This window comes from Perca fluviatilis, chromosome 20, assembly GCF_010015445.1.
Source record: "Perca fluviatilis chromosome 20, GENO_Pfluv_1.0, whole genome shotgun sequence".
NCBI lineage: Eukaryota > Metazoa > Chordata > Actinopteri > Perciformes > Percidae > Perca > Perca fluviatilis.
Window position 1 is genome coordinate 28,537,448 of NC_053131.1, and position 23,475 is coordinate 28,560,922.

The 23,475-nt window shown below is 39.8% G+C and overlaps 1 protein-coding gene across 3 annotated transcripts in view; it reads right to left on the minus strand.

Moving 5' to 3' along the window:
- Window positions 1–23,475, minus strand: part of rbks (ribokinase) — a 44,807-nt gene that overhangs the window by 2,886 nt on the left and 18,446 nt on the right. For all 3 annotated transcript variants that reach the window (XM_039785271.1, XM_039785270.1, XM_039785269.1), the window contains exons 7-8: window positions 22,965–23,056; window positions 9,688–9,879 (exon numbers count right to left, since the gene is read on the minus strand). In XM_039785271.1, coding sequence (XP_039641205.1) covers window positions 9,688–9,879; window positions 22,965–23,056 — 284 coding nt within the window. The remainder of the gene's footprint in view (window positions 1–9,687; window positions 9,880–22,964; window positions 23,057–23,475) is intronic.

Below are 23,475 nucleotides of genomic sequence, written 5' to 3' on the forward strand. Positions count from 1 at the left end.
TGAAACAGGTTTCTGAAAGCTAATACTGCTATTAAGGGCTAAACTTGCTAATAGTCCATATTTGTTTTGCTGACAGTTGACAAATCTCATCTTAAAAAAAAGAATAAAATATTAAGCTCTTAATTGTATTCTCTTCAGGGTGGGACATTATTTATATTTAGACAATATTAGAATTTTATACAAATGACATTCCTTTTGGAGGAGATCACCAAAAGAAATCAGTGCCTGAATTGGGCCCGTACAACGGAGGCAAAATAAGTTCGTAAAGTTATACTGGATACCTAATGTTGAAATATAAATGCCACCGTGTTTGTAGCATTAAAATATTTTACTTTGAAAACCATCTATCTGAATGTATGTTGCCTGAATTTCCTGAAGCGTTTTCAAGTTGTGAAATTTCCAAAGCTCTTCATAAACTCAGATTTTTCAGAATATTTGAGCATCCAGTATAAAAAAAATTGTAAAAAAGAATTGGTCTGATGTAAAAATTCAAGTGAAAAGCAAGTTGCTTAAGTCGGATTGGTGAAAGTTGTAGCAAAATGTAAATGAAAAATTCTAACGTGTAAGATGTTGAAGTTGTCAAAAGTGAAATTACTTTCTGGAAATTTTTTAAGAGAGGAACTCAAATAACATTTAGGTAGATACAATATTTTAATATTTCACTGAATTTATATAATGAGGTATTTATTATATATTTTTACTTTTTATTACTAAGTGGGGCAGTGGTGGCCTAAAGGTTAGAGAAGCGAGCTTGTGACCGGGAGGTCGTCGGTTCAATCGCCAGACCGACAGGATAAAATCTGGGTGGGGAAAGTAAAAAAAAAAAAAAGAGTGCTTGTCCCTCTCTCATCACCACCACTGAGGTGCCGTAACCCCAACCACTCCAGTGGAGCTGCTCAGTGGCCAGCAAGATCAGACTGTGGTTGTACTGGGCAGCTTTCCAGGTATGAATGTGGAACTGTGTGAATGTGATCAGGGCGTTCCTGCAAAAGAGAGGCTTCCTGTCAGTGAACCTTCCCTGAATAAATAAAGGTTTAAAAAAAAAAAAGTACCGCCACTTTCAAATGAATGTATCATGTATGAATGATGCAATTATTCCGTCCATTTCCTGCTCAAAGAAGCTGCGAGAAGAGGCAATAAAAAGTGTAGCTGTCTAATATGTGGTCTGGTTCAGTTGAAAGGGGGCTGGAAAAGTGTCCTCAAAAAGAAAATTGTAATTTGTGCACATGAATTAGTGTTTTCCTATTACAAATTAAAAATATGTACTATTGAATGAATAATTATTGGGTATGACGCATACTCCAAAAAGTAGCATACGCTTTTAGTGTATAATGCCTCAAATTCTGGTTACTTGCTGGCCAACGCAACACTGACATTATCGTCTTCTACGTCGAGGTAAACTTGTTAATTAGTACGATTACTTTTATATACACATACAGATTTTTTTTTTACTTCTATATGACTTCCTGTGTCATTAAGTGAGCCAATCCACATCTAAAGAAGTACTTACGAAACAAGACTTCACTGTTCCAAATCTAAACTTGAGGTCACTTGACTGTTACTGGCCACCCTCCAACCTTTCACAGTCTTACTAATGTCTCCTCCGCTGAGACTGGCATGTGATGCTGCTGGATCTATTGAATGAAGCTCAACAAGGCTGACAAGTGCTACCCCCTTCAGCCCCGCCACCGCTGCCCTCGACACAGTTTGGTGAAGGTTAGATCTGGAGGCCTGTCAATCAAGTGACACAAGCACTCGCCGCGGATGAGCAGTGATGTTCTTACTGGTCGACTCTGTCCGCCGCGGCTTGACCTCTGTGCCGTTCCTCTGCCTGTTCTCCTCTGGTACTCAGACTGAAGTTAGAAATTAGGATGGCAGATTTGTCTGCGAGAAGCTCACCTAATTAAAGGTCCCATGACATGGTGCTCTTTGGATGCTTTTATATAGACCTTAGTGGTCCCCTAATACTGTATCTGAAGTCTCTTTCCCAAAATTCAGCTTTGGTGCAGAACTACAGCCACTAGAGACAGTCCCACAATGAGCTTTCCTTAGGATGTGCCATTTCTGTGTCTGAAGCTATTGAGGAGGAGAGTGGGAAGGGCAAGGTGGAGGGTGGGGGTGTGGCCCTGACCAACTGCCACTTTTCTCATTTGAAAGCCATGATGTCTCTCTCTCTCTCTCATGGGTGGGCCAAATTCTCTGGGCGGGCAAAGCAGAGAAAGGGGAGGTAGCCTTGCTTGTTATGACCTCATAACAAGCAAATTCCAAAACGGCTCATCTGAGCTTTCATTTTCTCAAAGGCAGAGCAGGATACCCAGGGCTCGGTTTACACCTATCACCATTTCTAGCCACTGGGGGACCATAGACAGGCTGGGGGAACTCAAATTAATGTTAAAAAACCTCATAAAGTGAAACTTTCATGCCATGGGACCTTTAAAGTATGATTTTTGGAAGTTCTCTGCAGTTCGATGTCTTTGTGTGTCACTGCAATAAAATCATGCCATCAACAGAGACCGTGAACTTTGTTGCTTTGTGTGAATTTAACTACTTCAGAAAATGTCTCTGGAACTTTTATAGTTTTGGTTTTTCTAAAGAGCCAAAAATAAACTCTAAATGGGCTATTTTATACCAGGCTGTAAACATGTCTAATTCTGCGGTAACGTTGGGCATTTTAACATGGGGGTCTATGGGGGTTAGTCTCGCATTGCCAGACCTTCCACAGTGCTGCGGAGGAGGGTCTGGCTAGTCCACACAGCATTTCTTTAAACCAATCACAATTGTCATGGGCGGCCCCAAGTGCCGGACGGAGCCCTGGTGCCACTGCAAAATAACCTCAGGAAGGAACTTGTTTGTTCACGTGTACATTTAAAAGTTGTTTAAGTCGTGCAACAGAAAACTCCGATTGGACAGATAGTCTAGCTAGCTGTCTGGATTTACCCTGCAGAGATCTGAGGAGCAGTTAACCATAGTCCTCAGAAATCCACCGGAGTTTAAAATGCCAACGCAAAGAAAGAGGAAGATAAAGGACATCTGGCGGAATTTCCGGCGGCACCGGAGCAATCCCGGAAATGGAACCTTCGTGGATATGGACTAATGGGGATTGACTCACTTTTGGAGCCAGCCTCAAATCACCATTCGAAGAACTGCAGTTGTTTGGCTCTTCGGCATTAGCTTAATTTTTGGTTGGCGCTTGGTTAGCATGAGCCAGTGACAAAACTATAGCCACTGAAAGCTTTCTATTTGCTGTTATCTGGCAGAGATGGGGACTCGAGTCTGAGACTCGGACTCGAGTCGCACTTAAGTCGACTTAACAGCTGACTTCAGACTTGACTTGCGACTCGACCCAAAAGACTTCAGACTTGACTCTGACTCAAGCTTCGAGACTCGTCATCAATCTGTTTTCATGCGATTTTTGCTTTTTAAATCTAAATTCATTCATGTATTTCTATTTTCTTTTATTGGTGCATATACGTTGGGGAAACGTATGACGAGCTGCATGTCCCCTGCCCTTTGCCATAATGTGCATCTTAACGCATGCGCTATGCCTTATGTGCGCGCAATCACATAAATGCATTGATGATGGCGACACCAAGTCCTCCTGGAGTTGTGCCTTTTGTCATTAGTTTTCCTTTCAATAACTTTGTAAACAGTGGCAGTAAGCCAACAGCTACATGCAAGGTGTGTGGCACCGGATCAACGTTGAACTTCATCAGGCATCTCAAAACGCACCCAGATAGGTCAGTCACTTGCTAATGTGAAAGAGACGTTACATTTAGCATATATCGTCACAGGTAACAAGCTAACCATCGCAAATCGTTGTGCTAATGCTGGGAACAGGCAAATTGTATCTTTATAGTTGTATCCATATGACGTGACAGACTTAGATTAATATTTCATCAGGTTGTTGTTGTTAAATAGCAATACGGAAAGTATCAGTTCTCACATGTTTGCACCATGGTTGGTGTATTAACTTTCAATAGAGATGTTTCCCTCACACTTCCAACACTGAAAAATGTAATGCATGATGAGGTTGGGCTTTACAGCCAGTTAGTAACACAGACAAACATCTATTCTTTGGTGCAGATACCAAAATGTTAAAAAAATACAGTTATGAAATTGAAACGGAGTTCTTAATTTGTGTTTCTTCAGATTGTATTGCAGTAGACCACATGAAGTTATCCTACAACTGATTATGATACTGTACTGTATGGATGGGAGCTACAGGACATGCTTTGAATTCATAAGATTTAGGGACAGATCAGATGGCCAGAGACTTGAGACTTGAGACTTGACTTGGACCCGTGGCAAAAGACTTGAGACTTGACTTAAACTTGCCCCTCAAAGACTTGAGACTTGACTTGGACTTTCAAAAAATGACTTGTGAAACATCTCTGTTATCTGGTAGGCTTTCACTAAAAAAAAAAAATAAAAAAAACATGGGAAGTGACCTTCTTGTTATGCTTCTGACAGCAGCTTTAGTGGTGTGGGCTTTGAATAAATAGAAGAAGAACTGAATAGCTAACACAAGCAGCATTAACCTCCATGGCTGTACAGACAAACAAAAGAGCGCATGCAGAAACTCAAAAGTCCGTCAACAGAACATTTCAGGGACAAAGGCAACAGTATCGCCCACACGCTTTGATTGACAAGTGATCTTTGTAAAGTGCAGTGCAGAAACACCACAGCAATGAGCGCTAAGCACCAAAGACAGACAAAAACAAAACAAAAGGCAGAACCCATCGAAAAATGCCGATCTCAGAATGGGCTCCGCAAGGAAATGTCTTTCATGTTATGAGTCTGCTGCGCCCGCTGAACCTTTCCAGCCTCCAGAACCTGTGAACTGTATTTCTCACCCAGAGGCCTCCTGCGATCTTGACTCCCATGTGCCATTAACTCCTGAAGCCTACAACCTTTGTCAATGAAAGGCACCCAGGGGAGAGCAAAAGACCAACTAAGGGGCAGCGATGACTCACAGCGGCTTCCACCTATGGAAGCTTCCAGTAAGACTTGCAAACAGACGACTGGTCTGAAGTACAGATTGAAGAAGATTCAGAGATCAAAAACACATTTAATTAGACCAATTAGGGCTCTTGCATCTTCGATCCATCCGCAGTGCTTTGTCCATGTCCTCTTTCACCCTTTTGTGTATAACAGTGATCAACATGACTGCACTGGCAGAGGACTGGGCCTAACAGCAGCTGCCGTAGCACGTGCGGACCATTACAACATGGTGATGTGGCAGTTTTTTTTCCATCGCGTCATGCTGACCTCCAATTTGCGGGGTCGAGGAATGCAATGCTCAGGAGGTATTCCCTTACCTTTGGCTTCCAGGAAGGAATCATGCAAATGGTCCTTACATGTCTCCAGTCATATGAGAAGACTGGGAATAATTTGACAGTCAAGACCCACCGTACAGCTGTAATGTCTGGTTTAGACAGCTCTGTCTACCTTTCGCCCTACACAGTGGACCTCCCGGAGCAGTGGAAACCAAGGCCACCCAAGTCCTGCTTGGGCTAAAATGTGCTAGCTGTGTGTGTGTGTGTGTGTGTGTGTGTGTGTGTGTGTGTGTGTGTGTGTGTGTGTGTGTGTGTGTGTGTGTGTGTGTGTGTGTGTGTGTGTGTGTGTTATAGCCTCATCTAACTGTCCACAAAAAAAAAAGCCAAAGCTCTGATCTCAGCAAGGGAAGCCTGTACTCAATTTAAGACAAAAGGGAGACAAATGGATAAAGGGGGAGGGATGGGGGGAGACCCACAGCAGATGAGTGGATTTACTTTGTTATTCATCTAGACTAATGACCCCGACTCTGCCCATAATTGCTCGTGCCATGTAAAATGTGTTATTCAGACAGCTGTGGGAGGAGCAGATGATGAAATAGTTAAAGTGGTTAATGATTTAGCAGCCATATTGGCACACCATTAACCAAGCTAGATCAGTCAAAGACACATTTTCCCATCTGGGAAACAAAGTGCCGAAATGCATCCAAATAAGAACGGTAGATGGCAGAAAGCTAGATTTGCGTTTGTTCCGATCAGCGGGGTCACGCCACCCGCGGCGCCCAGCTGAACAGTAGCCTAGCTAAAATAGTGAGAAACCGCGAGTGACTCACTGTGTTCATATTGAAGAATCGCAGCCTAGAATGCGGCCTCAGTTCACAGTCCGATACTAGTCAAACTGGAGAGCAAGAAAAAAAAAAAAAAATGCCCAGTGATGACAAGTCTGGAGCCAATCTTTCAAAAACATTGCTGTCACCACTGCTCGAGAAAACACAATCAAAGCAATAATAACAGGAGCAGTAATCATAACTGAAGAGGCCTGTGTTACCAGAACAGGCTCAAAGAAGTGAATAATGATCTTGATAATAACCTGGTTTTTTTTCTGTTTTTTTCTCTCCAGTAAAAAAAAAAAAGAAAAAAAGAAAGGGCTTTACTGGAAGAGGGATTATAATGTCCAAAAGAGTTAAACACCACAGAATTTATGGGCTCATCAAAGAACAGAAGAGGTGGGGTGAGAGAGTGTGTATGTGTGTGCGCGCGGGGGGACATGCAGCAGGCCCGACCACAGCTTTCTGCTGACTGATGCAAGCCCAAGAGGTGAGTCATGGGAGAGGAAGGGGGGAGGATAGGGGTGGTGGGTAAGTTCCTCCTGGGGGCTACTGGGAAGTGGGGAGATTGAAGATGGTGAATAAGGGTAGTTTATGGGTGTCTGCTTTGAAATGTGGGGGCACGGAGGAGGTCAAGCCCTTTATTCCTCGTGGTGTCTTCCCGTCGAACAAGAAGCAACTTTTTGGTTTTTCTAGGTCAACATTTAAAATAAAAACTTTTTGGTCAACGGTTTTGGTCATCTTTTTCGACACTTTTGTCGCTTTTCCCTCGATTTTTACCCCGTTTTTTTCCACCTTTATCCAAATTTTTTGGGCACTTTTTCTGATGTTTTTGACGATTTTTTTCAATGTTCTTTTAGCATTTTTTTTAAATGCCACAAAATTGAATACAACACCCACATTGAATTAAAGTAGTGAACTGATAATTTACCAGTTGTATGGAACCATCCACGTTGTAGTTTTTTTACTATTTTGGTTGAAAGAAACCCAAATTTGTGATATAGAAACTTTTTGAAAATGTGTCAAATTTGACCCGAGGACAACAGGAGGGTTATTCTTCAAATGCCAAAGTGACCTGGAATTTAAAAAAGGAAAAAAAGGAGATGCGGCTGTTTAGCTCAGCTGTAGTTCCTCTCGCATTAGGGCTGCAACTAACGGTTATTTTCATCATCAGTGAATCTGGCGATTATTCTCTCGATTAATCGATTAGTTGTCCGGTCTATAAAATGTCAGAAAATGGTGAACAATGTGGATCAGTGTGTCCGAAAGACCACGATGACATCCTCAAATGTCTTGTTTTGTACACAACTCAGAGATGGGGAGCAAAGAAATCAGCAAATATTCACATTTAGAAAGCTGGAATAAGAGAATTTTTACCCCCCCAGAAATAACTCGGACCGATTAATCCATTATTGAAATAGTTCGGCGATTCATTTTAAAGTTGACAACTAATTGATAATTTGATTATTCAGCTACACACACACACACTCACTTACTCACTTTTTTTCTGACTTTTACTATGTGATGTGGGTTTCATGTAAAATTGCATGCTTTGTAATTGTTATTGTTTTTTTCACAATGATTCATGATCAACAGCATTTGGAAATTATAGTAATATAAAAGTCCCTAGGGGAACTGTTCAGTAAAAGAATCCATTACACTAACAATTAAAAGGCTTTAACCAACCCTGGTAGGCACAAAAAGTTGATTAACACCTCTGTGCGATGACGTATTTGGTTGGTAGAGCACAGGCCCCACAGAAAACCTCAGAGACAGGAAACGCAAACATGTTGCCGAGGCTTCTGTGACGAAAACAAGCCACAGAGGCCGGTGTGAAATGAGTCACGCTACACTGGCCTCTTTTAAAAGACTAGAATTGTCCTTTAAGGAGGGGAAACTGCCGGTGGTCACCGTTCCACTTGAGCAACACACAGATCTCAGAGTACCAGGAGCTCATTTGACTATGATGAATGGGAAGATAAACGTTCTGCGTGACAATCTGCTTGTTATGGAGGTAATGGGGAATCTGCAGATTTTCTGTGAACAATAACATGTTCCTCTGTTATTGCTGAAAAGACCAATTTTAAAACATATTCCTTCCAGTGAGGAGTGGGCTGCTTTACATAACTTTCCATTAAAAACATATCTAGCTATCACCTTCTCCTCAGTCATAACCTACTCTGGAAATGATAAATACATGTGGACACTGTTTAAATAGTCAAACTTATTCTTTAAAATGATTATCACTTGAAGGAAATAATTTAGTAATTAACATTAATAATTACCTATTTAAAAATTATATATAATATATTTAAAAATAAATATTTAAAAAAAATATTTTTAACAGACGTTAAATAGTTTAAATAGTTTTTTAATAGTTTTAATAGTTTTTAATAGTTTAAGCTTCTGATATGATGACAATGATTTCTCTGGTTCATGTCTTCAGGCTTTGGGATGTTGGTGGGACAAAAACAAGCAAAAGACAAAGGCATCCCAGTGATGGGCATTTTCACTGGTTTCTGACATTTTATAGACTAAACAAATAATTGAAAACATAGTTAAGAAATGAACTGGTGATTAAAATAAGACTCAAGAGTCTACAGTCACAGCTCTGTGAGGCTGTACCATGGTGATTGGAGCTAAATGCTAACGTCAGCATGCTAACATGCTCCCAATGACAATGCTAGCATGCTGATTTGCTGATAAACATTGTCAGGCCTACAAAAAAAAAGTGTGAGGTTGCCTCTTTAGAGCCATGCTGCTAGTGGAGCGTTCTGTGGTTCAAGCTTCTCTGAAATGTGATTTGATATTTTCACTGTAATATATATGATTTTTTCACTTTTTTATATATATAATTTCACTATAAATTGAATATGTTGTGTGAGATTTTTCAATATATATATATATATATATATATATATATATATATTCAGTAAAGGCCAAAAGTTTGGACACACCTTCTCATTCAAATGCGTTTCCTTTTATTTTCATGACTATTTACATTGTAGATTCTCACTGAAGGCATCAACACTTTGAATGAACACATATGGAATTATGTACTTAACAAAAAAGTGTGAAATAACTGAAAACATGTCTTATATTTTAGATTCTTCAAAGTAGCCACCCTTTGCTTTTTTATTAATAAGGGAAAAAATTCCACTAATTAACCCTGAAAAGGCACACCTGTGAAGGTAAAACCATTTCAGGTGACTACCTCATGAAGCTCATTGAGAGAACACCAAGGGTTTGCAGAGTTATCAAAAAAGCAAAGGGTGGCTACTTTGAAGAATCTAAAATATAAGACATGTTTTCAGTTATTTCACACTTTTTTGTTAAGTACATAATTCCATATGTGTTCATTCATAGTTTTGATGCTTTTAGTGATAATCTACAATGTAAATAGTCATGAAAATAAAGGAAATGCATTGAATGAGAAGGTGTGTCCAAACTTTTGGCCTGTACTGTATATATATTTTCATTCTGGTAATTCTTTTTATAATTCAAGCCCAAAAAATGCCAAAAGATTGTGAAAAAAAAAGAAAAAAAGTGGAAAGAGAATCCTATATATATATATGCATCATGCTTACCGTAGTGTCCACTGTTGTGACTGCAGCAGTTTGAACATGTTTATGTGATGCGGGCTCCTGTGCCTTGAGAACCACACACCCTTGGGGTCCCAAAGTGATGATGACTGCCCCACAGCCTCTCTTCAGCAGCTCCTGACCGGCCCACTGTGCTTCCTCCACACCAGTCACTGAGGAACCAGTCAGCAGCTCGGCCTGTAAGGAGACCAGAGGGGCAGAGGTGACCCACTGCACACGTACTGTATAATCACATAAAGAACACACTCTTCATTTAAGCATTCATCTCACTTAGCATGATGATGATGGGACACAAATTTTTTTCTTTTCTTCTCTAGTTCAGGGAGCTACTGTACGTTAATGAGAGGTTAGGAATTAAAATGAAAGATAAGGCAAAACCAGCACTTGTGTGGGATACTGGGAGGATGCATTATGGAAATTCCCTAAGGCACCCTGTACCAACGAGTGTGTGTAACATGCTGAAGGCAAAGCAATGCCTTGAAATCTTCCCCTAAAAAAAATCAAAACTAAAAGCTTGTTTTGCCTCTTTAAAAGACACACCGAAAAACTGGAAGGGGTCTAGACCTCCTTGTCACGCTAGATGGCTGAGAGATTAAGACTTAAAATTGGTCAAAATAAAATACACTCTGCAGGGAAGAAAGTCCAAGTGTTATGATGTATGGGGGTCCTTTTTATGTTATTTTGATAACTTGAAGGATATAAAAGACTGGGATGACCAATCTTAAAAAATAGGTTACACCTCTGGTTTAGTACGGTCTTCTCTATCTGTGACAGGATGATGGCTTTAGGTGTAGCTCCTTTTTTATTTTAATTTAATTTTTTTTCCTTTTCTTTTTTGGATAATGTGTACTGTGTAATGTTTGTCGATTTGTTTAATGCTTTGTAACCACAAGAGGATGTTGTGGGTTGGGTGGGGATCTGTTTTTGTTGTGTAACGTCTGTTAAAAATACCAATAAAAAGAACCTAAAGAAATAAAAGAAAGACACACCGAAGTGCATCGCAACCATTTACTATGTCCAAGGATCCCTAATTAGTGTAACTGAGCGTTTCTTATATTGTCTAGACTCAGGTTTGACTCTAAAATAAAGACACGGGCTTCCAATGCCGGAACTGCACGTCTCACTTTATTTAACGCCAAAACAGTCAACCCCCAGGAAATACACCGCTTTTTCCACTTCCGTTTTTTCCCGTCAAAATAAAAGCTCTGCGTTTACTGTAACTTCCTCTTAAGCTTCAACTGAGAGGTTACACAATAAAATACCCTACTTGTATATTACAAGTCTTTTGCTTACTCGCTTTAGTGTACTGTTTTGTATTAACGGTTCTGTGATGAGTCAGCTCTTGATCTCACAATGACTGTGGTCAGACAGACTCATAAAAAAAAAAATAAAAACACATTCAGTCTGTTAAAAGATTTGCTAGATCCGTCAGCAGTCTGCGGGCCAAATATTTTCAAAGAGTCGAGTCTCTGACTATGCTGGCTCATCTGGCTCCGAAATGACTAAACAGTGACGAAGCAGGACTCTCCAGCTGATGTTTCTGCAGCTGATGTTTGAGGAACTTCAAGGAAACTCTGAACCACAGCAGTTCTCTCCAGAGTAAGTGGCACCCTTGATAAAGATGAGTCCCACATTATTACCTTTTTTTTCTTCTGGTGATTAAAGGCAATTGCACGGCAAGTTTATTTGCAAGCATAGCTGAGGCTTTGGAGAACATTCTGAGAGAAAGTTATGTGACGTACAATTTATGTGACACCGTTCCTTGTCAGATTATTCATGCCATTTTTTTTTTTTATAGACTGACTGAAATGACTGGCTCAGACCGGCTTGGCCTGCAATCCACCCCACCCTCAGCCTCAAATAAAGGTGTAGTTGTTTTTACTACTTAATGTATTCAGGCCTGTAGCCAGCCTAATGGAAAGGGGAGGGGGGGGGGGGGTGGACCTTTTTGCAGTTTTTCCCTTCATTTTGTATTTAATTATGGGGTTTAAATACTTCATTTTGGTGACGTTTTATGACCTAATTTGTGCAGGATTAGCTTGTCTGCTGGTATCTTAACGAGCACGATGCACCGAAAATATTTACTACAATGTTGTCAAATTACTTGCCAAGATCATGTACCACCTTTTTCAGTCCAAATGCACGCACGCATGCACGCACGCACGCACACACACCTCACAGATTTTGCTATGAGTACAAATACTTAGCTCCTGTACTTAAGTAGAATTTTCACGTATGTGTACTTGACTTCGTTATTTATATTTCCGGATACTTTTACTTTTACTCCACTACATTTCCCCTAAGCATCTTAGTTACTACAAAATAAAATCAGAAGAAATTTGTTACACTGGAAGAAAGCAGGTTTGGCGAATCATTGCTCCTAAAAATCTCTTAAAAGATAATGCACGCTCCATTCCAGTTGGTGACCTAACACCTGTTTGTCAAGTGGCAAAAAAACAAACCATAGGCCAAAACCACAGAAGAAGAGGAGGAAGCATAATGACTAATAGTGTCATGGAAACACCTGGCGCAGGCTCTGCCGCCATGGTAACAGACGATGACAACCCCGATGACAGTGGTGATTAGGGTTAGGTACCCGAAACACGGTGCCAATCGGGCACCGGTTCCGACGTAAACTGTAGTAACGAGACCGAGTAAGAATGAAAACTTTGGTGCCTGACTTTTTTTTTTTTCAGAAGCATCGCTGCACGGGACGCTACGTTACCGTTAGCTAGTAGCTGGATTAAACACAATGGTTAAAATGCTGACAGTTTACGTTCAACAGTGTAAAGTGTGACTGTATTTCCCTGTAGAGGATTCCAGCACCGGGACGTAACCGTCTGACTGCAGCTACCGTTGTATTTCGGTTCAGGCACCGTTTTAAAAGTATCGTTTTAGCACCGGTATCGGAAAAAGCCCAATTTACCCAACCCTAGTGGTGATGAAGATAACGTTACACACCTTTGGCCATAAAGTTCATAAACAAAGTTTTTATTAAGTACATTTATTTTCAGAAAATGACTTTTGATACTTAAGTACAGTAAATATCAGATACTTTAAGACTTTTACTCAAGTAATATTCTAAAAGGAGACTTTAACTTCCAAAGTCATTTTCTGGTAAGATACTTGTACTTTTACTCAAATATTGCTTTCAAGTACTTTATACAAGACTGGCTATGAGTGCATAAAGTTAGTTGCGTGGATTGTTGATACATTAGACGTTAGATTGTTACATGTTGCGTGCCAGTTAACACATTTACAGAAGTTTTCGAATTAGCCCGGCTCCGCCCTCCTGCGTACTTCCGCTCAATTTTCATTTTCCTTCAGTACTCCGTCTGGGTTTGTGGTATATTTTTGGTTTTTCGCCGGCCAAATATTTGGCGGTCCAATCAGCGAACAGAGGGAGTGGCTGAGAACGATGACGTTGAGGTCGTGCGCTAGAGTTGCGGCGGAGAAAGATGCGAGCGAAGCCATTCGGTCCATTATTGGCTGTCGTTATTTTAAATGACAATTGCAACATAATTGCTACTTTATGACCACTGCCATGCATTTCACATAGTGGGAAAAAAAGGAAAATTAAAAGCACTTTCTTTCCTTCTGATTACTGTCACAATGCTACAGTATATGAAGATGAGATGAATACAGTGAAATTACAAGTGATTTAAATATTTAAGGTTTTGGTGTCTTTAGTAGAAACCAACTTTGTGGTTTATACAGAACAAAAAAAAGTTTGATTGATTGATGCAGTGTAGTATGTTGGCTATCATCATTTTGTGTTGGGTGAATGCAGGGTTTACTGCAGTAGGACTCCGTCGTTTATATTTAAAATAATATTCAATTTAAAGATTGGAGATGTCATTCTTAGTCTACATCATTTTGCATGAATGCATTTTTTTTCTCATTATAATTTGTGTAATTATGAGGAAATTACCACTGCAGGATAATTTACTGTTTGACATAATTATCTGATAACAATTTTGTGAGGTATTGCTCAAATTGTTTAGATGTTTTATTCTGTGTGTGTGTGTGTGTGATGTGAGATTTTATGAGCAAAATTCCAGTATATCATTTTTGTGATAGGAGTCCGGCAAAATTGAATATCTTTTGTGAAATGTGAGCCAAAGAAATAGAAATATACTGTAATGTATTGCTTTTCCTATTTGCGTTTTCTCTCCCCTCTTATTTTTTTTTTCTTTTTAAGATTATTTTTTGGGAATTTTTAGGTAGCAAAGGGCCACAGGTCGAAATCGAACCTGGGCCCGCTGCGTCGAGGAGCATACCTCCACATATGGGTACCCGCTCCACCAACATAGCTATCCTGGTGCCCAGTTTTCTCTCCCCTCTTAACCCTACACACACACACTCAATCGAAGACAGAACAGCTAGTTTTTCTCCTGGTGAATTTTGTGTTTTTCTGTTCTTTTGTTTTGTCTCCAAAACGTGTTGTTGCAAACTTGCGTGGACATTGAATGCATCCTGATGTTTTCTTGTTGCTCACTTGTCTTCTCTGTTAAGTCTTTTGCATAAATTGTTTAGCACTGTATCACTAATAAAACAATTTAAAATAGATTATACTAACACATGATATCAATAGCTGTGCAGTTTTGATGAGGAAAACATATTTCTTCATACATTTGTCCGCAAAACCACGTGTGGGGGAATTTTTTTTTTAATTTGATTAGTGTTCCTCGTGAACTTGAAAAAGAATTAAACACGATGTGGAATACATTTCATGGTGGACTTCCCCTTTAATTTGCTGCAGCAATTACAGGTCTAAAATCCCTGTGCTCTATAAATACTAGCAGCATGAAAACATACAAGGACAACTAACAACAAAAATATCACAACAAGACATTTCTTGTTTTCTGTATGCTGCGATCATGCTTCTATGAAAGTGAGTGTGAGGTCTTTCAGGTCTGTGGATGCGGAACCATTGAGGCGCGTGAGGTCCTCCGGTGGACATCAAAGACTATCCCTCTCCCTATAAAGCACTTCTGCGTAGAATGTGGGCTGTGGATCAAAGAGGGCCTGCACTTTGTCATCCTTAAGCCCCACCACCCTTCAGCTTGAGCATAGTACAGTGAGACCACACACACACACACACACACACCTGTACAGAATGTGTGCCAGCTATAACCCTGCACGGTTCACACTAGCGTTGAATAAGGGTCTGAGGATCTGATCCCCCCTGCTTTTATGTTCTGTCAAAGTGAACAATGACCTTGGACAGTTCAAAAATAAACCACAGAGTGTATCGGTGCTTTTAGAGCCCGCAGCCACCCCGGTTTTGTCGGATGCCAGCAGAGAAAAAAGAGCCGTTTTGTTAGTCATCAGCTACCCACCAGGGCAGGGAATCAATCTACCTCCCTCTGTGTACAAGAATATGAGAAAGTTGAATTATGGCTCTCTCGCTGGCTCTGTATTTGTGTGTGTGTGTGTATGTGTGTGTGTGTGTGTGTGTGTGTGCGCTTATCTCTAAGAGACTAACACACATACACATACAAACACACACACACTGCACGAAGCATATGCTGTATGGAGCTCTTGACAAGAGTGTATATGTTTAGGCATATTACCAAAGGCCAGGTGGAATTATTGTGCTGTCATTACAGTCATTTTCTACTGTATATTTATAGTTGTGAGTTTTTTTCCCTTTTGCTTTCCACAGTGTTTAAATTTAAAACTGAAGTTTAAATAGAAAAACATTCTTACATTAAAGTATCTCTTACTGATGACAAATGTGTAATTCTCCTTCCTGTAAATGAGTAACTTCATTTTATAATGGTATATATATTATATTGGTATATTGTGTCTAATTAGTTGGCTCCTGCATCAGTTTGTCTTGACCAAAGCCTTTTACATTGCTATATTTTCTTTAAATACAGTGATTATACATTTTAATAATTAGATCTTTATAAGCCTTATACCATAAATTGTTTGAGTAGGAAAGGGGGCAGGGTAATACAGTTTTTCTTATGGTACATGAACGGCAGTTAAAACATTTACAGTCCTTGGAGGGACAGGACACTCTCCTGGCTGAATCATCAGTACAAAAACAATGTGAAATTCTATTTAAATATTAGTAGATTAAAAGGTCCAATGTGTAGGAATTTCTCCAATCTAGCATTGAGATCGTATAGTCGCAATCGTATAGTCAGTTAATGCAACACAGATTTTGATAATGAACAACTAAACACGTTACACACTGGAGCTTTCATAGGTGTGATTGGCATAGGAGAAAAAAGCAGGAAAATATACGGCGCACCCATGATGCAGCGACAGCACCCCCCCCCCCCAACCTATCCTTTTAGGAAGGCTATATACTGTTTGTTTTTCTTTGAGATGTTTTCATTTAACTTTGTGGTCATTTAGAAGGCTTACTGAATGAATCTGCCAGACTGTTAACCTGCATACTCAGCATGTGTTCTTTATGAGATGTGTAATAGTACTGTTCAGGCATGAAAATGGGTCAGGGGTGAAAAAGGTGAGAAGGATATTACCCTTCTGGGGGGGTCCGGGGGCATGCTCCCTCGGAAGAAAATTTTAAATATTCCAGATTTTAAAGCATCAATCTGATGCATTTTGAGATGCATTTTTTGCCAACCAAAAGTGTAATATTTCAATATGCACTCATTAAAGTTAATTTTAATAATATCATAATCCTACAATAAATTATTGTGAAAACTAAACTTTACTACTTTTGCCAGGTCATCGTCAAATAACTAATAGTGGCTAAGACCATACTATTTGAGAATATACAGATTTTTGTTGGTTTCTCCAAATACCTGAGGAAAAATGTCATTAGCACCACATAATAAAATTAACTGTTTTAGTTGAAAAGGAAGCTACAGAAATTGTGGCCAAGGTATTGTATATATACAATTTCACATGATCACATGTTTTACTGTAGTTTTTTTTTAACTATTTGTCTTAGTCATTGTCACGTTTAACCCTTGTGTTGTTTTGCCTTGTCCTTCTGGGTAAAAATTGAAAATTCACTTTTTTTTAGCTTTTTCTGGCCCGTTTGTCGCTTTTTGCAAAAACAAATTCTTAAGGTTTTTGTCAAAAAAGCTTTCAAAGCTTTCTTTATTCACCAAATTTATGACATTATACCTATTTTTTTAGGTAAAAAAGCAGAAATTATTAATTATTTTGACAGTTAAGATCAGAGGATGTTGAGTGGATCACAGACTGGTGTATGTTAAAGTTTAGTCAGGATACTGTTTTAAAACCATTTAATATTTTTTTTTCAAATGCTATAAAATTGAATAAAACAAACCAAAATTAAATGAAAGTTATCATTAATTTTACCTGCATATAACGTTGTATGGAACCCATAAAACATATCCATGATAATTTTCTGCAATTTGGTTGAAACCCATATGTTTTATATAAAAAACCTTTTCAAAAGGGTCAAATTTGACCCGAGGACAACACAAGGGTTAAAAGTCCATATACATTGAGGATGCTTGAACATGTAGCTATTTACCACTTCAAAAAAAATAATGTTGGAACGTGAGGACGCTGACGTGAATATCGCCGCTTCACAATCCGCGAAATTGATATTTTGTTGTGTTTTCTAGTAAATTAAGTACCGTAAGTTTTAGATTAGGTGTTGGTCATTCTCAACACCTTTCTATCCCCTGCTGTGACTTATCAATTCTGGACTCTGTGCTGCGGCCAGCCTGTGTAGCGTAGCTACGTTACTGACCGTCGATCAACTGTTAGCTTCAGCTGGCTAACGTTAGCTGTCAACCTCCCGACAAACTGTTCCTGCAAACTAGTGATCTAGCGAGGATTATCCCTTCAGACCACAGTGGACTTCAGTGGACTCTCCATCCAAACTCCCAACTGGACCTTCGTCAGCCACGACTGCCGGACTCTTTCAAGTACATGTACTCCCTGTCTCCGCCGATCACTTGGTAGCTTTGAGACACCTGGTCAGCTGTCAGTTTACACCAGCTAGCTTCTGTTAGCTTCCACCGACGGCTCGCCATAGACAGTATATGGCCATAGACAGTAATATGGCTCGCCCAGCACATCTGTGTTCGCTGCGTAGAGCTCTTTGAAATTACGATTCCTACGCAAAGACCCGCCCTTCAATCACTACTATTGGCCAGGCGTGTAACCTGATTTGTTCAGGTCTTTGCAGATTTGCATGATTTACGAGAGTCTCATTTTCAGGTCGGAAAAGCCGGATTTCCGGATTTATCCGGAAGAATCACACCCCTGAGCTTTAAAAAAGTTCCACAGCTCAACAGCTCAAAACTCAACACAACAACAAAACATCCAATAACATGGCATACTGTATAACCATAGTTAAAAAAATAATTATATATACAGTAATTAACTACATATACAGTAACTGCTTTGTTAAAGTACAAATGTGAAAATACTTTATAATACTATATCTTGGCTACATGATTAAAAACAAGACCAACAGTTATTCAACTCACTCGACCTCCTGAGACAAGCCAATACTTTCAGCAGCTGTTTCAATCATGCGTGTGATCATTTGTCCAGCAACATCCGGCTCTCCTGTTACACCTGTAACAACTCAATGGATGGACACAGAGTCAAATATCATAGTAACGGGTGCCTGGTAAGCTCACCTGGTAGAGCACGCGCCCATATATAGAGGTTTACTCCTCGACGCAGTAGCCGCAGGTTCAACTCCAACGTCTACCTGCTGCATGTCATTCCCCTTCTCTCTCCCCTTTCAAGTCTAAGCTGTCCTATCCAAATAGGGCCTAAAATGCCCCCCCCCCAAAAAAAAAAAAATGTATATATATGTTTTTTATATATATATATATATATATATATATATATATATATATATATATATATATATATCATAGTAACATATGTACAGTACTAGTCTAATAACATCAGGCTACTCCAGTACAGTAGCAATACTAATTGTAAGTAACTATTTACTGAGTTTTGGAGCTTTAAACTTTTAATCAATGATGAATGCTCCTTAAAAGAGTTGTTTAACATAAAAAGTACCATTGTCCTCTTTTCCTTTTTGCATCGCATTACATCTAAAAGTGCCTGTTGACTGTTAGTCAAGATACTGTATGCACATAAAAACAAATCTTAATTCAACTTTACCTGTCCCTGAGTGGGATCATTTAGTGCCCTTTCCACCCCTGCATACTGCCTCATATATAACATGACTGTACCTCCATGACCTGACCAAAAAAAAAAGATAAGACATGTTGCGCTTTCGTCAACTCTCCCTTTCATGTCCCCACACCTGGCTACAGCTTCTCTCCGCGCTGCATCACCACATCCAATAGAGACTTCAAGACAAACTCACATCCACTTTATCCCCGAGGGGGTGGCTGACTCAGCCAAAGAGCACATCTGCCTTGTTGTTTTTACTACGATTCCCATCTAACCCTGCCCCCCGACACTCATCTGTCATCACCTGACAGTCGAGACACGAGGTGCCATGACACTAGTTTCTACCGTAAAAGGATGGAGAGATACTGATTTCCCTCTTCATACCAGAGGGGTTTACATGTATTGCTGAAGGCTACAGTGGGGTTATTGATGTGTGCTGGCAGGGGTCATGACCCAGGAGACACAGTTGAATCACTGTGAAAAAGTGTGTGTGTGTGTGTGTGTGTGTGTGTGTGTGGGCGCTCACAACATCTCAAACCTCTGATCTTTTCCTTTCACAGAGAATATGAGAAGAAATATTTCAACCTACCTGACTCAGGTCTGCACTTCCAAAGTTACTGTTTAACCGGTTGGTTTAACAAGTGTTGACACATTCAAACAGCAGCTTGGGTTGATTTTACCAATCATAACTTAATCAGGGTTTCTGCAGATTTTACCAAGTCAAATTTAAGACCTTTTTAAGACCTTTATGACTGGAATTTAAGACCACAACATAAAAGTACAACGAAATAAAGAGTCACAAAAGTATATGCCAAGTAAATAAGTGTATTAAAATTGAATGAAAGCGACACAGAGTAATAATAATCCATACAACTACAACACCACAGAATAAAAAAAAAACTAAACAGTTCAATGTGCATTAGAAATAGCGTTACTTGGACGTAGGAAAATAAAGACCTTTTTATTTAATTATTTAAGACCTAAAACACAATACTTTACTGTGAATTTAAGACTTTTTAAGGCCTAAAATTTAGATTTAAGACCCTGTGGAAACCCTGTTAATTGACCATTCGCTAAGATGAAGGCTGTGTCTTTTTTTCTAACCAAAATTACCAGCGCAAAGTTCAAGGAGTGGAATAAACCAAGGGGGTAAGCCAGCCTCCACAAAGCGTTGTCACTGCGCGATGTGAGTTGCGCATGCTCAGATTTAAACGGTTTACTGCATAACGTGTCTTACTGAAATTTGTGAAATCCATAAAATAATAAACGTTTCTCTTTACATACAATAACAGAAGATGGTAATCATTTCAAAAACGTTTTAGCTATCTATGATTGTTTGATTGCTAACATTAGCTCAAAACGCCATTCAAGTGACAGCCTTTGTTGTGTTTGATTGCTAACTTGTAGCCAGCGGCAGCAGTCATTTCAAAAACGTTTTAGCTATGATTGTTTGATTGCTAACGTTAGCTCATAGACTGTGCGCAACTCACATCTGCACTCGTCGCAAAGTGACGCACGCGCGACTCAAATCTGCGTTTGACTCACATCGGGCAGTGACAACGTACCTCCTATGGCGCCATTTTGTTGCTAACAAGCCATCACCTGCCGTTACCATCATTGACTGCCATTCATTTTGGCGACACTTTGACAGTGAATAACTTTACATCTGAAGTGTTTAAAGACTCTATTTGTCCATTGTTTATTTCTAAAGAAACACGACAATGTATAAAAGGCTCCATTACCTTGTACCTCACATTATGGCTCCGTAGCAGACGGTTTTGTAAAAATAGGCTAACGATTGTGTCATAACCACACGACTTACTGTTGCATAGTAGAGGAATTACCGTATAGTACAGAAGAAGCTCGCAGGCAGTTTCGACTTACATTAGCTGTTTAAGTTTAATTACTAATGTTAACTAGCATTTTAGTTAGCAATAATTAGCCTGTGCCTATGTTATCTACTAACATATATCTACGCTCTCAGTCTGCAAGATTGGGAATGATTGAGATTTCTCTTGGCACAGCTACCAGAAGACTTACAGCTTTCAGACAGGTTGCTCAGGTCACATCTACGTCGTCAAGCTCAGTTGGAGCCTGCGCAGTAACGCTCAGCCCTCACCGGAAAAGTGCTTCTAATATCCTTCACTGGTCTCTGTGGAAATGTACGGCGTCACGTTGTCCATTTATTTAGCTGTCTATGGAATAAACAGTGTGTTCCGCTCTGTTGTAAGCTGCAAAAGTTAGAATGTCTGGCTAACTAGCTAACTACCTACAGTAGTAACCACGTTTTACTTCCAAGGCCAAGCAGGAGCTAAGTACATTAGTTTGTATACAGGTTATATAAAAGCCACCATGCATGACCAGCACATCCACTGTGTAGTATGAACACGCTCTATACGGAGCCCCACAGCGGGCTCCGGAAGTAAAAATATGCAATGTCTCCATTGACAATTGGAGTATAAGCCATAAAATCGTAACTGTCGATGGAAGACTTAAAACCAGCTACGACATGACTAAGCGTTTGTATATGCTCATATAGATGCCAAAAGTTCATGGGGCACCAACCTTGGCACCAAAATGTCTTTTATTCGCGATGTCTTGGATTGTTCAGGATTGTGGGTAATGAAGTTATTACCCACAATCCTGAACAATCCGACAATCCCATAGTAATGCCTCTGATTGGTGGAACTCATGGTGGTGAGGTGGGGGAGCGGTCGGTACCCGATCTGTGCTGCCTGCACGATCCGACATGCGCATGCGCAAGATGTTAATCCTGTTTTACAAGGATTTACGACACTGCACGAATCACGATCTGTTCCACGCTTCTGCCGTTAGCCTCCACTGGGAAGCTAACGCTAGTTTAGCTAACAGCTAATTCGGCTAACCGCTAGCTGACAGCTTGATTCAGTCTAAAATAACGTTAACTCAAACTAAACACTGGGAAAAGCAGGCTACAGTTGACGTAACAGCTGTTATATATTTTAACGGTTATTTTTAGCTTTTATTTTGAGAGTCTTTTAAAGTTATTACTTGCTGTCTCAGCTAGCGGTTAGCCGAATTAGCTGTTAGCTAAACAAACGTTAGCTTCCTTTATTCAGTGGTGCGCGGTGGTTTATGGGATGAGTAGTTCCTTCGCTCGATAATGAAAATATTTACACAGTCTTGTACCTTTGATTTTTGGGGGATTTTCGGTTCGTTTTTTCACTCGAAATGATATGTTGTATGCTTATGAGTCATGTCGTAGCTGGTTAGACTAAGGCATGGTCTAAAACTCTTTATATACGGATTCTTCCAGATGTCAATGGGAGAAATGAATGGGAAATTTACTTCAGGAACCCAGGGTCTCTCGGAGGAGGGGCTCTATTACCCCACTGGTTGAAAGCCACTCTTGAATGTTATCAAAGTTTAAACTAACATTAGCTGCTCTCTCCTGCTTTTTATTGGATTTGGGAAGTAAATCCAGCCCACCTAAGCCAAGATAGTGTTAAGTTTACCAAACACATCTCTTTCTTCATTTCCATGTTTTCTACATAAATTTGACTGACTTTTTGCCTGGGATATTCAGCTTAGCCTCAGTCTTTTAACATGATACATAGCCATTAATTACATATTCAAGACTCCCTTTTACAGAGATTTTGTTTTAAAAAAATTGGTCAGCTGGAATCATTAAAAGTCAGCCAGAGACGGAATTTTCAAGCAACTCACGGAGCTAATGTTAGCTTAATTACCTAGCTAGCTATACTTATTAAACCAGATAGTCACATTTCAGCTAGCTTAAAATGCAAAGCCTGCTTTTGTTTACCTCTGTGTGAAATTGGGAACCCATTTCCTTACAAAAATGACTATGAATTTTGAATTTTGATAGTAAATCTACCACAGATATCACTGTAAACTGCACGTGTGCGGTGCGAGAACAGAAAGCTGGTCAATTCAGTAACCACGATTTTGCTGTGTAGGACTGGTCTCAGTTTCCTCTCCACTTGTTATGTGAGTGTATGGATGTGTGAGAAGGCAGAGTTATTGTGTGAGGAAGCCTAAATGCTGCTGTGATAAATACCGTGAAGTGTGTGTGTGTGTGTGTGTGTGTGTGTGTGTGTGTGTGTGTGTGTGTGTGTGTGTGTGAGATTCATCACCTCAGACTCATTACAGCAAAACACATCTGAGGCTCTGTAGAAATCTTTATCCAAGTCAGGAATGGCAGGCGCTGGGTTGAATATTGTCTTCACTGTAACAAAAAAACAGGCATATTATTGACCACAGTGTTAAACGTTATAATCTATAGGTCACTCAGGATAGCATGCAATTATTTGACGGGTTAAAAAAAAACATTGTTCCCAGTTAAAGGGATACATGGACACATTTTACAATTGTGTGATGTTTCTTTTCCATTTGCTAAGCTTCACTGTCAAGGTCTGACATTACCTTAATTAAACTTTCAATGGGAACAAAGGCTAGCGGGCTACCAGCGGGAATTGCTCTCGCAGGCAAAGCTCAAGTGGATAAGCTTCTATAAAAAGGCACCTTTTGAACGATTAAATTAGCATTCCCTGGAAAAGAACACCGGAGAAAAAAAGAAAACGCTGGTGGAAACAGCCTCACATCCTGCAGCTTTTTGTGGGGCGCTGGAACCCCTGCAGTTATAGG